This window comes from Mirounga angustirostris, unplaced genomic scaffold (genome assembly GCF_029215605.1).
Source record: "Mirounga angustirostris isolate CCGP_5_RB_7025 unplaced genomic scaffold, mMirAng1.0.hap1 SCAF_2, whole genome shotgun sequence".
Taxonomy (NCBI): Eukaryota; Metazoa; Chordata; class Mammalia; order Carnivora; family Phocidae; genus Mirounga; species Mirounga angustirostris.
The window spans coordinates 165,758,465-165,775,503 of record NW_026991710.1 but is presented as its reverse complement, the minus strand read 5'-3'; the positions used below and the strand labels follow the sequence as shown (position 1 = coordinate 165,775,503).

The 17,039-nt window shown below is 36.0% G+C and overlaps 1 protein-coding gene across 1 annotated transcript; it reads left to right on the top strand.

Annotated features, from left to right (window-relative positions):
• The first annotated feature begins 1,633 nt into the window (after positions 1-1,633).
• IDO1 (indoleamine 2,3-dioxygenase 1) lies at positions 1,634-16,438 on the top strand. Its single transcript, XM_045879885.3, has 10 exons — positions 1,634-1,829; positions 5,607-5,702; positions 5,820-5,939; positions 9,112-9,230; positions 10,444-10,458; positions 12,202-12,301; positions 13,069-13,186; positions 14,207-14,258; positions 14,686-14,834; positions 15,861-16,438. The coding sequence occupies exons 1-10, from the start codon at positions 1,731-1,733 to the stop codon at positions 16,175-16,177; spliced, it is 1,185 nt and encodes a 394-aa protein (XP_045735841.1). The 5' UTR covers positions 1,634-1,730; the 3' UTR covers positions 16,178-16,438.
• Positions 16,439-17,039: the final 601 nt, after the last annotated feature.

Here is a 17,039-nt window from a genome sequence, read left to right as displayed (position 1 = left end):
GTCAAAGGTAGGATGGATTTCTTAAAGATTTATTTATTTATTTATTTATTATAGAGAGAAGGTGTGTGAGCAGAGGAAGAGGACTGAGTGCAGGGCCTGAAGTGGAGCTCAATCGCATGACCATGAGATCATGACCCTGAGATCATGACCTGAGCCAAAGTCAAGAGTTGGATGCTTAACCAACTGAGCCACCAAACCCCCCCAAAGGAGGACAAATTTAATGAAGTAGTTGGATAAGCAGAGTCAAGAAAAGTTTTTATCAAGTCATGCTTCTTAAAAAAAAATTAATCTTCAGAAACTTTTTCAGACAGAATTATCTGAAACTCCATTACATGTATCTGTTTTGATTCACCCACGAAAAAAATTCAGGCACAAAGAGTGAAAAACCATAGAAATAACACGTTCTCTAATTCTTGAAAGTTTTTTGGAATTTTTGGCTTTCATATAGATATGATAACCCAACATGATACTTTTTGTTTGTTTCTTTTGCCTTGGGCCTGGTTTCAGAAATACCAGCATGAGTAATCATTCATTTCAAAGAGGCATAGCCAAGTGTTCTCTCTGCTGTATAATTTTGATTTCAATTTCACTTACTTTTATTATAAGGAGACCATATTCTTATAAAACTACATATTAAAAAAGAAAAACAACTCATGATGTAATAGGAAAGAATAGTGTGATAACTATTCTAGAATGCAAAGTCATGCACCATTAAAAGTTATCTCAAGTACTGATAAGCTGGATGACAAAACAGCATTCTTATAATGTACTGAACACTAACTCCTAATCTCTCTTCTCCTTTTGATCATCAAAAAGAACGATATGCTTTCTGCTTTTGCTTCAGCTTTATTAAGATCAAACAATGCCTGTAAGGGACCACAGAACTGCATGCACCCTCAAAAACCTTTACCAAATGCAATTTTAATTTGCATTTTGAAAGAAACATTTTCAAGGTATTTAATCCTTTATTTAAACTTGTAACATATCACAAATTCTCCAAATGTGAAGGACTGTTGCCTCAGAATCAGTCCTTAGCAGTCAAATATAATAGAGATGCAGAAAAGTCTTCCTAAAAAAGACTCATAAGGAATAATAAGAAGAAAGAAGTGTTATCATTGTGAGCACAGATAAAAGATTGGGTAAGAAAATGGGGGTATAGAGGGGTACTATCTTAATTCCTCATGTGCTTCCACTTTTTTTCTAGTTCAGAGTCATTGACTAATAGTTCAATGTACCACAGGTTGCATTTCATGGCTGCCAAAATAAGACACTGATATTTCATAGAACCCTGGAGACTTTCAGGAAAGCCAATGACAGTGCTGACTAAATGATAGTTTAGGACTTTAGCCCAGGTCAAATTCATTATCTTAATTCAAAGATTTAAAAGGTCCCATAAAACATGTTTTTTTCTGGTTACCTATTTTCATGGTTTTTGTTATTTCAGTTTCTTTCTGACTTCCCCAATGGCAGTAAACAAATGATGTTCCCACTGAGAAACATTTCATAGGAACATAAGCTTTCAGTTTCTTCATATGATGAATAATGATGCTTTCGTGGTTTTATTGTTTATCAAATTACAAAGAAAGAAAATGAAACTATTCCAAAAGTGGAAGTCAGTTCTTACTGCCTACGTGATAAGTTTGTCGTCATTGGCTATGGCAGCCTTTATAATGAATAGATGCTCTGAAACTCCATCAAACTGAGGAGGACCAAAGGAGGAAACTGCAAGGATGGCACATAATGGAAGGCTTCTTATGGAAAGTTCTCGGGAAATTTTTGAAAAATACCATATAGATGAAGAGGTGGGCTTCGCTCTGCCAAATCCACTGGTAAGATGGAGCACTAAGATATGGGCAAAAATGTTTTATTATCATTGACTACCTGGACACGTTTACTTCTATTGAACAAATGTGGTTCAGTGATTTTTACTAAACAAAGGGATAAGGCAGTGCCCAAGTTAGAGGCCAAGTTTTAATAAATAGTTCATACTTAACTTAAAATTTTCTGCCTAGAAATTTAGTATTAAATGCACTTTTTAGCTACCTAATGCAGATAAGGAAAGTGATGAGATAAGGAAACTATAGAAGTATTTTGGTTTAATACAACTGCATTTTTGGAGGGCATTTTGAAAAAAAAAAAACAAAGTAATAAATGATCCATGAGTCAAAGGAACCCCCTGTCTTGGCTGATATACCTTAAATTGTATGAAGTGTATGTTACTGCTTTGATTAGGTTTTTGAGATGGTATATCAAGCAACTGTGTGTTGTATTAATACTGCTTGTTGTTACTAAGCATAAGATTCAAGTGAGTCTAAGCTACCTTTTTTCTTTTTACAAGCTTTGCCTACAAATAGCAAGACATGTAGAGTAAATGTTTGCCTTTAAAACTACATTTTTCTAAGTTGTATTCCAAAGAATGCCATGAAAACCATCTTATTATCTACTTCAGTTATTAAATATTTATATAGCATTATTAAGCAATTTACAAATATTCTTACTCCATCTTCACAACCATCCTAAAAGGTATCCTAAATTTTCCTGATGAGAAATTTAAGCCAGGCAGAATTTAGGTAATTACCCAAACTCACACAGCTAGCAATGACAGAGATGGAATGTGAACCTGACTAGTCTGGCTCCAGAGTCCATGATCTTAAAATTATTATAATATGCTGCTTCTCTTAATAGAAGAAGATATCAGGGCACTGGGTGGCTCAGTCGGTTAAGCATCTGCCTTCAGCTCAGGTCATGATCCCACGACCTGGGATCGAGCCCTATATCGGGCTCTCTGCTCAACGGGAAGCCTGCTTCTCCCTCTGCCTGCCACTCTGCCTATCCATGCTCTCTGTCTATCTCTCTGTCAAATAAATAAATAAAATCTTAAAAAAAAAGAGAGAGAGAGAGAAGAAGATATGATAAGGCATTGCTTCTTCCCTACCCCACTCTTGGGTTTAATAACGTCCATGAAATTCCATATGATTTCTAGGAACCAGTTACATGTTGTGACAATTCAATATACAAGTATATATCTATTTATTATAGCTCAAACAGAGTCTGTATTCTAGAGGACATCTTTTATCTTAGAGAGAGAGAGAATGAGCAAGGAAGGGGCAGAGGGACAGAGAATCTCAAGCAGACTCCCCACTAAGCCCAGAGCCTGATGCAGGGTTTGATCTCACTACACTAAGATCATGACCGGAACCAAAACCAAGGGCTGGATGCTCAACTGACTGAGCCACCCAGGCACCCCTAGAGGGTATCTGTAAATGCAGCAAATATATTTTTAGTAGAGATCCAATTTAACTGTACTTAGAGATAACATTCTGTAAATACCTTATATAATACAGGCAAATCTAAAGCAAATTCTTCCTCCCAATCTAATTCTTCTCCTCAAATTATTAAGTTAATTTAATGTTATTGCTAAAAGCACCTAGTTTACCTTATATTTGCAAATAAGTAATACTCAGACTTGCTACTCCTCCATTCAAGCACACCAAAGTGCCAGAATAAGATGGTTTTGAAAATGTACTTATCAGTGGTACAAGAACAAAAATCTTTTTCAGAAACTGTGAAACCTCCTATCATTTTTCCCCCACAGTAGTTTCTCTTAAAAATTAAGACATTATGATAGTTACGGAGACCTCTAGAACAGATTCCAAGGGGTAAAGCAAAACCCCCAAACCAAAGAAAAACAAAACCCTTCTCGAACTACTTAAAAAATAATGTTGCTACTTAAGATGCTTAGGAAGTTAGATCATGTCCTGAAACAAGAAAAATAAATTAGGGGCTACTTCCTTTTCTTCACTGAAGATCTTTCCTGGAAATTATAAACTCAAAAATATCCATTTCACCTCTTATAATCTATCAGCTTTCTATTCCAAAGGAAAATAATGTGTCTTCTAATTCCACGTAGATACAAAATACATTCGCTAATCTAGCAGAAGTTGAATGACCCTCTGTGTTATTCTTCATTGATTCATATTATACCATTTAAACCCCCTCCAAACCAGAAGTATATATATATGTTTAAAGGTTTTATTTATTTATTTACTTACTTATCTGAGAGAGAGAGAGAGAGACATAAGAAGGGGGAGCGGCAGGCAGAGGGAAAAGCAGGCTCCTCGCTGAGCAGGGAGCCCGATGCAGAACTCAAACCCAGAACCCTGGGATCATGACCTGAGCTGAAGGCAGACGCTTAACCGACTGAGCCACCCAGGCGTCCTTGAACTAGAAGTGTATTACTGATTGAATTTTACGTCTGTCAAATAGGAGGCTAATCATGATATATAACAACAACAACAACAAAATCCATTATTTGGGGAAAATAGTAACAACCAAAAATTCAGTTGTGCTACATAGTAAAACACACAACAAAAAAAGATGTATGTATTACTAAAAACACTAGACGATAGCATTTGTGTGGTTAGGGAGAAAAATTCGGAGAAACAAGAAAGGTGACTATCTAGTGCTTGGATCTTTCATTGTTAAAAATCTGCCCTAACAGACAAAGCCTGGCTGATTATATGCAGCAGGTGAAAATGTCTGAATTTTATGTTACATTTGCCTTTTTGTCTTACAGCTTACTTACAATATTAGCTTCATTTTGTAGCTTAAAACTTCACCCACACTGGTGTGAGTTCATCTCTCCATTTTTGCTATGTCTCCATAATTCAGTATTGATGACCTCAAGGACATGTCTGGAAACAGCTTAATGAAGGAGGCATGGGGAAAGAGCATATGGGAAGTTATTCAGAGATCTGAATCTCATTTCAGGGTGTTGTCTAGGTCTTTTGTTTGCATGTTTTCCCTTGAGATGAAAATATAAATATAATAAGATCCAAGGAGACACTTTTGTTTGGCTTTTACTTGCACTTACTGGGTGAAATATAAACCTCTAGTACCAAAGCAGGCAATCAATATGTAAATATATAGCATCTCCTACATGTCCAGTACTGTCCCGGGTTCTGTAAGAAATATAAAATTAAAAGCATGATAAAATCCTTGCCATCACGTAGTGAGATTTTGAAAGAGCCTTTTCAAAGGTGGAAACAAACGTTCATTCACAACAAACTATATATTCAAAACAACTTCATAAACTGAGCTTTATTTTCCTTATTTATGAAATGGAGATAACAATCAACATTTTAGGTCATTATAATATTAAATATTTATTGAGCAAAATGCCTAGTCTATTGCTGACATCTAATAAATCTCATTTTTCTTTCCATTCAAAAAAACTTAAAATTTAGCCAGGAAAAAAAATAAATAGCAGGTAACAATAAATTACTTAACAATGTAAAGGTATAATACATAGGGTGCATAACTGGGGTTGTAAGTGTAGACTGGAATAATCAGGATGATTTTAGTGGAACTTTTGAGGTGACCTGTGAAAAAGAGGCAGGTAAGAGTGTTTGAGGAGAAGAAAAGAAGGTCGTGAGCCCTGGGTGTGCAGGTGGCAATGCAGGGACTGGAGTTACTGGACAGGTAAGTGTGTGACAGACAACGTTGCACAGAACTGATCTAGAGGCAAAATAGACTATCAGTCAGAAGCAAAACTACTTTGTAAAAATTTTCGCTACTAAATAAAAGTCCCATTTCTTTTTTTCAAGGAGGAGCTACCTCCGCCTTATGATGAATGGATTTCCATCGCTAAAAATCTGCCTGAACTGATTGACAAAAATGAGCTACGTAAAAAAGTTGACCAGGTTTGGAAAAGCATTACATTCGTCTTCCTCTGTTATAGCTTCTTGACATTTTTACCTTGGTTTTGAAGCTGTGTTGTCACCTGTATTGATTTGAGTCAACCTGTCTTTTATTCTCAGTTAAAAATTCACAGTATTGATGCCCTCAGAGATCACAAGTCGCAGCGCCTTGCACATCTGGCCCTGGGGTATATCACCATGGCATACGTGTGGAATCAAGGTGATGGAGATGTTCGAAAGGTTTGGAGATTTTTTGGTATTTCTTATGTTACATGACAATTTACATCCAATTTAATGTAAAAAACATTCTAAAAGTATTATAACTAGATTTTGTGATGCTTGGATAACAGAAAAAAATGAAAAGGAAAACAATCATTCACTGATTTAACATGCCAACTGCTATCATTATTAGATTTTTAATCTCTTATTTATGTAACACACTTGCTCCAGCCTGTGTATATAGATGTATGTTCTGTGTCTTTCACTGAAATTTACTGTAAGCATTTCTTAGTTATTATACAATCCTTTTAGTCATCATTTGAAATCACTTTATAGTTTTTCATTGAGTTCCTGAATTTTATTTATTCAATCCTCTATTGATAAATACTATACTTGTTTTTAATATTTTACCATTGTAAATGCCATAATAATCAACATATTTGAATATGAAACATTTTCTCTATGAGTTTTGGGAGATATGAACATATTATGGCTTTTCTTATTGTTAAAATGCTATCTTACGTCTGTCAACTTGGAAGAACATATGGGTTTCACTCTACTCATCAACAGTATAGATAACTTTAGATTTAAAATAATGTCATCTTGTATTTTATCTGGCAACCCTAATTACAAGAAACCAATACAGACTGTAATACTAACTCTTTAAACCCCAAAGAGATAAAATAGATTCCAGAAGCACCTTCTGTCATTTAGGGAATATTCTTCCCCTTTTTGACAAAGGTAATTGGAATTTTGTCTTGTTTTGCTTTCCACATCCTGTTTAAATATACAACACATATTGTCCACCGATGTGATGTGTCATCCCCTGATATGGAAACAAAAGGAAAAAGTTGCTCTGCATAATCATGGGAACATCTTATACTTCTTTATAATCATCAAACTATCATGTCTAGAATTTTGATGACACAAAAAGGTATAAGATAGCCTGACAACCTAAGCACAAAGCCTCACTAGACTTGCTAGAATCTGAGTCTAGCTAAATGTGTAGGCATTGTATAGAAAAATCATAAATAACAAAGGGCAGCATGTGCTAGGAGCAGAAGCATGAGAGAGTTGAGAGTAGAAGGAAAGTAGTTGGTATAATAATGAAATGCTTCAAAGAAGTGGAACCTGAACTACTTCTTGAAAGATTGGTAGAGCTTATCTAAAGAGGAGAGGAGCAGAAAAGAAAAAGGACCAGCAAAAAACAATATGGAGACCAGAACATACAAGGGATAATCAAAAGATAATAAATTTATGCAAGTGGAGATCAGAATTATAAAAGAAAACATGAATATATATTTTTAATTTATCTAGTTTTTGTATACCACATTATTCCAAAAAGGATTTTAGAAACCAGCAACAAGTATATTTAAGTGAGGAAATTGTAGGAAAGAAAAATAAATGGATAAAAAATAAGATACATCAATATAAGGCACAATTTGCTTCAGACTGGGCTAGAAACTAGCATCTGAGTTTCTTAGTTACTGCATGTTTCTAATAGATTAAGATGTGTTTGAACATCTTTTCTTTTTCCCAAGTCATTTTAAATTAACTTTTTAATTAAGCAACTTTCTTTTGTTTCCCTTCGATCTTTTCTTTAAATCAGAAAGAGGCAAAAATTTCCTTTTGAAATGTGTAAATCATTTGCAAACCAAAATATTTCATTTCCCAGAGGCACAAGCTCTGCAAGGGGAAGCATATATCCAGGTGTGACTTTGATAGCCAATGTTTCTCCTTCTAACATTTTGTTTTCTTTGTTAAACCATCTTTGTTAAACCAGGTGTATTAAGTTAATACAAAGCCACTTAGGTTATAGCTCCCATGATTTTTGCAGAACTGTGGAGTGGGCCACATCATCATACCACCTCTACCACTGCAGTCCCACTGCCCACTACTCCAGATGAGCTACACATCCCTGTCCTTTGCCTGGTTGGATACACATATTCCAGCCATTGGCTTCTAATGACAAGGGTAACCTTAATTATTACATGGGACCATCTAATTATAAACCAAATGATAGTTAGATGAGGAAGTCAGGCAGATAAAGAATAAATGGTCAGCATTATGACTAATAGAGCAGTTGGAAAACATGGCTTGCATGTGTGACAACAATGGGCCTGCTAGGAAAGCATTTACCCATCAGGATTGCCCATGGAGGTAGGAGCCTTTTAGATTGTGGCCAGATATGGAGCAGAATCCTGAGTAATAGGCTCAGGAAAAAAGACAGGTGAATACAAAGTTTGCTGAGCTTCAGTCCCACTTCCACACTCAACAATTAGATAAGCCTCTATACCTCCTCTGAGGAAGGGTGAGTGAAAGAGCCAAGAGTGTCACTCCAATTGATACAATCTGCATGGAAATAGAAAGGCTAAAGGAAATTCCTCCTGCTGACCCAAGTAAGTCTTCAAGGATGAGCGCCAATGTCACTCTATGGCAAGGTTTTCTAAAAAATCATCCAGGACAGAGTTCCTGTCAGCACTGTGCTCCAGGTATGTATCATATCCCAAAGTCTTAATTACAAGTGACTTTGAATTTCTTGGAGACATTTGATTTTATCCTCTTATTGCCTGTAGATAAAGAGCTCCTTGCATAGAAGAGTTGCCTAACAAATATTCATGGGATGGATGCAAGAGTAAATAAATGACTGCAAGTAACTCCCAGGCCATTAGAAAGTCAAGGATGCATCCTTTGTTCCTTGCACCCTCTACCTCCTTTTGCTCTCTCTCTGACTAGATTATGTCCACATCAACCTACATCTAAAACATAAACATTTAATAATTACCAGGACCGGGCGCCTGGGTGGCTCAGTTGGTTAAGCGACTGCCTTCGGCTCAGGTCATGATCCCAGGGTCCTGGGATCGAGCCCCGCATCGGGCTCCCTGCTCAGCGGGAAACCTGCTTCTCCCTCTCCCACTCCCCCTGCTTGTGTTCCTGCTCTCGCAGTCTCTGTCTCTGTCAAATAAATAAATAAAATCTTAAAAAAAAAAAAATTACCAGGACTAAGTTATGAAATGAGGAAGAGAAAATTACGATTGTTTGGTTTCAGAGTGTGGTTATGTAGAACAGCTCATGTTTTGGCACTAATAGACCAGTTGGAATGGTAGTAGAAGAAATAGCAGGAAGGTAGCAGGAAGCAGAAGAAAAGGGAAGACACTTCAAAGGTTAATACTAAATTTTGTGTTTTCATTAGGTCCTGCCAGAGAATATTGCTGTTCCTTACTGTAAACTCTCTGATAAGCTGGGTCTGCCTCCTATTCTGGTTTATGCAGACTGTGTCTTGGCAAACTGGAAGAAAAAGGATCCCAGTGGGTATGTAAACTATGATTATAACAGGAACTAAAGAAGTGCATCCTATTTACATCAATAAGACATTAGTCATTGGTTTAATTTTTGGCAGAACAGCTTTCTTCTCTGTTTTGGGGGTATTTCTTTTTTTTTTTTTTGTGGTATGATTTCTTTTGATGGCATATCTATAACTACAAATGTATAAGAGAAAGGTGTGTAATTATCATACAATGAAATGCACCATCTTAACTGTTCAGTTTGGTGATTTTGACTGTTCTATATACATGGATAGCCCTAAGCAAGATACAGAATATCACCTCTGTGGCTCTTTCCGTTCAATTTTCTCCTCTACCTCCAGGTAAAGATACTCTGATTTGTCATATTAAAAACTAATTTTTTTCTGCTATTGGATTTCATATCAATGAGATTATAGAGTATGTACTCTTTTGTGTCTGGCTTTCCTTATTAACATGTTTTGGTGTTTCTACAAATTTGATTTTTAACTATCCAGTTGAGTTAAAGGGTTGACACATTTTTAGCAGTAGAGATGGCAATGCCTGGGCCTTTGGTGCCACCTGCTGAGGATCTAGGCCCCTCCTCTCCTTTAAGCAATGCGGTCTCCCAGTAAAGGGACCAGAGACTTGTGGTGCCCCAGGGCTTTGAGTGTGTATCTGCAGAGAAGTACTATAGACCGGGAAACACAAAATGAAAGGATTTGGTCTAGAAAAGAATGGGAAGTTACCAGAGAGGGAGACAAACGGTGAGAGACTCCTAACTATAGGAAACAAACAGGGTTACCAGAGGGGAGGGGCATGGGGGGGATGGGGTAACTGGTGATGAGCATTAAGGAGGGCACTTGACGCAATGAGTACCTGGTACTATATGCAACTGATGAATTATTGAAATCTACATCTGAAATTAATGATGTGCTATATGTTGGCTAATTGAATTTAAATTAAAAAAATAGTTTATTAGTAACAACTAGTTTTGACTAACATGTGTGTTCCTTGAATATTTATTTTTTTTTACTTACAAAGTCCTAAGTGTTTACAATGCTTAGTTGATAAATATTTTTTTAAAAACACACATATATATTTTTTTCTTTTTTGTGTATATCTTAACTTTGATAGATAAGTAGTATTAGATTGAATAAGAATAACTCAAAGCCATTTGATTTTTAAATTGATTTTCTTTTTGTCTTCCAATTGATCCATTGTTTCATGGCTGCTTTCACAAGGCCTATGACTTACGAGTAAGTATTTGATTCTTATTTTATTATAAGAATTGTTATTCAAAGTGAGTATAGGTTTATCAGTATCCTCCAAATGTACTTTTTTAAAAGACCAATTGAATTCAAGCAAAAAATAACTCAAGTAATTGTTTAAAGAGCAAATAATCCCAATCTTTAATTAGATCTATGACTGTGATAGAACTGTGTCTGCTTGATATTGTAGCTATAGATATATGCAAAAATAGCACTTGCATATATAAAAATGTAATTAATATGCATAAATGCAAAATGCACATACATCTGTGTGTCTTTGCCTTAATGACCGCAGTGGCCAGATACGTACACCTGTTCTTTTTGACCCAATCCTTACCATTTTTAATCTATGTACAGAAGAGAGTCTGGGAGCTAGTGAAACAAAGGTAAATATCCTAGGAATAATCCTGCCCTGGTGAAGAAAGCAGATATAGGAAAATTATGTAAATTGCTTTATGATTAAGAGGAGAGTAAGAGGATAAAGGGCTGAGGAACTCTAACTAAATAAAAGGGATGAAGAAGGAATCCCTGTAACAAGTTATTTAAGCTGAGTTCTGAAGAGTGAGTAGGAAAGAATTAGAGGAGTGTTCATAGTGGAAGAAACAGCAAGAGTGAGGGCCTCAAAGTGAGGAAAATTGTGGTGCATTATCGGAACTGAAGGAAGGCTAGTGGTGCTCATATGTAGTGACTGAGACACAGTAGTGTGGAAAAGGGATAAAGAAATAAAGTTAGCAAAAAGATTACGTAGGACTTTTGGCTATGATTAGGGGTTTAAATAGCATCTTAAAAACAATGGAAATCTATGGAAGGTTTTTAAATGGGAGGAGTCTCATTTTACAGATGAGAACTCTGAGGCAGCAACAAATTGCAGAAATGGACTGGCTTCAGACTGTGAATTTAACCAACGTGAATTTCATAGATCTACAGATATTGAGACCTTGTTTGCATTAGTGCAAAACTTCAATAAAAAAGAAAATAGGGGGGTACCTGGGTGGCTCAGATGGTTACATGTCTGATTCTTGGTTGGTTTCAGCTCAGGTTATGATCTCATGGGTCGTGGGATTGAGCCCCGCATAGAGCTCCACACTCAGGGCAGAGTCTGCTTGAGACTTTTTCTCTCCCTCTGCCCCTACCACTGCTTGTGCTCTCTCTTTCTATCTCTCTTTCTCTCAAATAAATAAATAAATTTCTCTTTAAAAAAAAATAAATAATAAATAAATAGTCTTTTTAAAAAAAATAAAGAAAATAGGGTCTAATCAGTTATTTGCATTTCCCAATTTCTTTGTAAAGCAGGTAAACCATTGAAAAATTGAATCAGGTTCACAGATAAAAATAAGGAGATAAATATATTTATTTGAAGCAAAAAGACTACTTAAAATTATACCTCACAAATGTCTCTATAAGCATTGAATATGTATAAATATATAAATATGGTAATATGTATACATGTGAAAAATTAATGAGAGAATAGAAACAGAAATAGTCTTGGAATTTCTAGTCCCAAATTCTAAAATGGAATTTCAAGTCCCAACTTAATCTACTATTAGATCTTAGACAATGGACCTAACACTCATATTCCCAAAAACATAACATAGATAGTAAAACCTATCATACTTCTCTCACAAGATTTTTTTGAAATTAAAATGGAATAAAAATACTTGAAAACTACAAAGCACTCGAATACACCAGTATTTTTGCTAAATTCTTGACTTCCTTGACTTATTTTCTTAGGAACATGGACATTCTGTTCTGGTTTCCTGGTGGAGACTGCAGTAAAGGATTTTTCCTGGTTTCACTGTTGGTGGAGATAGCAGCTGCTTCTGCAATCAAAGTACGTCCATCCCTATCAGCAAATTTTTATCTCCATTTGCATAAGCAGAGCGATCACTTAGTAACTGAACTATATTATGCATGGAATAACTTTATCCTGACTAAATACAGCATTCAATTAGTTAATTGGATATAAGGGATCATCTGGTAGAAATAGTTTATTTATTTTTGTGTGTCACCTAAAATATAAAACGTAAGATCCATTTATTTATTTATTTATTTATTTATTTATTTATTTATTTATTTTAGAGAGAGAGAGAACACAAGTGGGGAGGGGCAGAGGGAGAGAAAGAATCTTAAGCAGGCTCCACGCCCAGCATGGAGCCCGATGTGGGGCTGGATCTGATGACGCTGAGATCATGACCTGAGCTGAAATCCAGATTTGGACGCTTAACCGACTGAGCCACCCAGGTGCCCCAAGATCCATATATTTAGAATTAAGTTTAATACCTTAATAGGAGAGATGCATTTTTAATGCAATTTGGCATTGAAACTAGATCACAGAGTGACATAAATCCAATGGTTTTGACTATTAGAAATAGAACTGAGACTATATAAAACTAAATGATAAATAAATAAAAATAAATCCAAGCTTAATTAAATATAAGGAAATTAGTCAAACAATAAAAGGGTTCTCAGCCCAAAAATGAAGTGGAAATCCTACATTTAATTTAGGGATTAAGAATTAGGAGAATTTTATTCTATGCCAATATTTAGTGCTAGGAAACCTTACATGTTCATCTTTTTTTTTTTTTTTTTCCCTTTAAGGTAATTCCTGATTTATTCAGGGCAGTTAAAAATGAGGACCGGAATACTATGCAAAAAGCACTGCGTTATATAGCTTCTTGTCTGCACCAAGCCCGTAAAGAGTTTGAACAAATTAATGGTAAATATTGTATGCCTGAAAATATTCAAGGCTCGCAGTCACGTGCTTCTGATTTTCTGAGACTAGAGTTGTTGAGAAAATGGAAGAAAAACACTCTCACTTAGTGGTGTGTTTTCACTTTATCTCATTAAATAACTATATTTGCTTGTGGTAGGTTTTATTATATGCATTTTATGGATAAGGTAATCTAATGGAGAGATAAGATAAGTGGCCCAAGGTTACACAGGTAGTAAATTGTGAAGTCGGGTCTCCTTAACTCTAAATAATGTCATTGCCTCCCACTGAAACCATGGATAAACTTGTGGAAGGTTCAGGCTGTTTTAAGTTCTGAAATACTTAGCTTCTGCTTTATAGGAACTCCCTACAAATTCTGCTTTTTCACAAGATAAGTAAGAAACAACATAGAAAAACCACTGAGCTCAGAAGTTATTACAAAATTAATAGCTAAAAAACAGCAATAACTAAAAAAGTACATAAACAAGGATTTACAAAAAAAAAAAAAAAAGTGTGCCCTGCTGGATAGCCTTATGTGATTGTGTTACTGCTGGTTGGTCCTTGGCAAAAAAATTGACCTTTAAATCAGAAAGGTTAGTAACCTTTGGGGAGGGAGACCCAGGGATGGTGTCCATAGGGCTCTTGAGGCTCTTATTTCTGCTTTTCATTTTGTGTAGGTTTGTTTCTTTATGTAAGTAGTTTATCTGTTCTATCAGTAAGCATATGAAATAGCTTTAAAGAAACGTTGACAGTTTAACTGGTCTCCTGAGGATGAGTCTGGTGGGCTTAGGTTCTTTGACCCAAGCTGTGTGTTACCCCTACGGTAGACCCTGTTCAATGAACAGGGGGGTCCCCTCAAAAAGGTCAGGTGAGTGAGAGAATTTGTCGTTAGGGACTTTTTCTGCACCAGCTGACATAATGCCTTTCCTGCAGCCTAAACTGAAACCCACTATCAGTTGTTTACAATATCTTGATCTCCTCTCTAAGTTCTGGTAACTGCTTAAACACACCTCATCTTTTTTGCAGAATATGTGGACCCCAGCACATTTTTCAATGTTCTTCGCATATACTTGTCCGGGTATGTAATCTTATGCTTGAATTTGTTTTCTCTTAAAGAATTACCATAAAGAACACATCAAATTCCCACTGATGGTCCCCACTATCTATCGGGTTGAGGAAATAGCTCCTATCATAAAATACATTTTGTAGAGAAAGAATAGACTGTTATGGACAGGAAAGGTAGTCATTTAGAAAAAAAAAAAAAAAAAAGGAATGATCTCTGCTAGTGCAAAGGTAAAGTTCCATTTATAGAATACTTATGCCAAATTTGTTCAGAACCATGTTATTTGTCACTCCCAAACATGAATATGAGTGGAAGGAGAGTGTGGAAGAATAATGAAGTTAATCTCATGTCACTTCCCATTCATCCTCTATTATAAGATTTTATACCTGTAAATTTGGCAATTATCCAAATAGTGATTATTTTTTTTTCCTTCCTGGCCTAGCTGGAAAGGCAACTCCCAACTGCCAGGGGGTCTGAAGTACGAAGGTTTCTGGAACACTCCAAAGGCGTTTGCGGGGGGAAGTGCAGCCCAAAGTAGCATCTTTCAGTGCTTTGACGTTCTGCTGGGCATCCAGCAGAGTTCTGGTGAAGGTGAGTGGACAATGACAAATAATAATCATCTCATATGTTAATACAATAGTGTTTTAATATCTAAAAAGTAACTTCTCATCAGCATCTCATCTGAGCTTATTTGATACTTTTAGAAGAATTAGTAAGGCAAGACTATATTGTCATCATCCCATTTCACAGACAACCAAGCAGGAACTTCTAAGTTTCATTAGAGGATAAGTGATGGGCTCTTATTAACCAGCTAGAAAGCAGTGAAGTCAGAACCAAAATCCAAGTTCATCACCCTCTCAGACTTGACATTTGGGCATGTATATAAGGCCTGATTGACTGTGGGGAAGCCCATAGCACATGTTCTGAAAATGTACGATCAGATTCAGAAAGAGAAAGTCACCTGCAAATGGGATGGGACAGAAGTTGGGGAGGTAGAGACCTCAGTGACAAGGGGAGGCTTGGCACTGCTCTTGGTCAGCTTACTGCCCCAGCAGCTCAAATTTGAAAGATGCACCAAAGGTGAAAGATGAACCTCATTCATTATATTCCTTCTAGGGGTTTAGAGCAGGCAGAAGAAGCTCCAATAAGAACTTTGTACTTTTCTCTGTTTTCCTAAACTTCTACTTAATAGTCAAAGGGAAAATCATTGGCATAGGTGAAAATATCATTTTTTTCTTAGTTAATTCATTTATTTAAAAATTGTCCCTTAAACTCTCTTAGACTCATGCTATGATCGGTCAAGTATAGATTATATACACCCTATCTATATCATCAGCTTTTTAGAAGGATCAAATACAGTAGGGAAGTGAGAAAGGACACACAAACAAAAAACTTTATTATGAAAGAATTATTTCAGTTCATGTGGTTTTCAGAATTAAGTATATATTACAATAATTATCATTACTAATAGTAAGACCAATAGCATTCTCATTGCCTCATGCTGCAAAGGTGATTCTGTGATCTCCTACCCACTCTGACCTCACTCTGCTCTTCTCACCTGGATTGGGGAACGCTTTGGCTTCCCTACCACCTAATCTCTCTCTCTTGTTCCTTCAGAATCTGCTGCCAGATTCCTCCAGGAAATGAGAAACTATATGCCACCAGCTCACCGGGAATTTCTTCTCTCATTAGAGTCAGGCCCCTCAGTCCGTGAATTTGTTCTTTCAAAAGGTGATGATGAGCTGCAGGAAGATTATAATGAGTGTGTGAAAGCTATGGTGTCCCTGAGAAACTATCATCTGCAGATGGTGACTAAGTACATTGTGATTCCTTCAAACCAGCAAGAAAATAAAGGAACTGGAGGCACTAGTGTCATGACTTTCCTAAGGAGTGTAAGAGGTACAACTAAGAACTTCCTGCTGAGAGATAATTAATGTAACTCAAACAAGGGCACATTTTGTCAAGACAAAGATGTATATATGTATCAGTGTCACTGCTCATTATATCAGACCCATGAATTAATAATACACAGCTCTTTAATAGTACTTATAAAAGATTTCAAAATGCTTTTCCAGTATCTGTGTCTTCCTTGTATGAATATAATAAAAAGAAATTATATTAGATGTATTATAATCCATATTATGTAATTAGGATATAATGATGAATTCAATAAAAATTGATGTGATATAATAAAATGTCTAAAAGTTGCTTTATTCATAACTATAAATAAATACTTCTCCAGATGAGACCTAGTCTACACTGCTATCTTTTAGCATGGCTAATCGATTCCTGTACTTCCCCTACAGTAATATCACACCTGTTTATAATTACCTATGTACTTGTCTATATTCTCATTACATGATAAGCTTCATGATGTCAGGGATACTCTATCATTTACTGACCCATGCATCCCCCAACCTTAGAATATACTTTACAAATATCTGTTGAATGAATATATAAAAGCATGAGTGACCTCATGAACAAATTAATCTGGACTAACAAGAAGAGGTCACTTTTGAAATATAATTTCTCCTGGGAGGTCAGGGTTATCTGGCACTCACAGTCTGGCATGAATTTACTTAATAATGGAATCTAAGAATGCTGGAGAGGAGCTTAAAAATTATACGAGCCAGACTCATTTTAAAGATGACAAAAGTGAGGCTCAGAAGAGTGAAGTTGCTCACTTAGGGTCACACAATTACTTATAAATGGGAGGAGAACTTAAGTCTGTTGACAATTCATCTTTTTCACTGGACTTGATGTAGACCAGGTTCAAGAGGAAGGGAACTTGGGAAG

What these genes read in the sequence shown, in the direction of transcription:
- IDO1 (XM_045879885.3), top strand. Translation starts at nt 1,731, where the DNA reads ATGGCACATAATGGAAGGCTTCTTATGGAAAGTTCTCGGGAAATTTTT. An exon ending in GTGATGGAGATGTTCGAAAG is followed by an intron (nt 5,940 to 9,111) that starts GTTTGGAGATTT and finishes TGTTTTCATTAG; the next exon opens with GTCCTGCCAGAGAATATTGC. An exon ending in CTTCGCATATACTTGTCCGG is followed by an intron (nt 14,259 to 14,685) that starts GTATGTAATCTT and finishes TTCCTGGCCTAG; the next exon opens with CTGGAAAGGCAACTCCCAAC.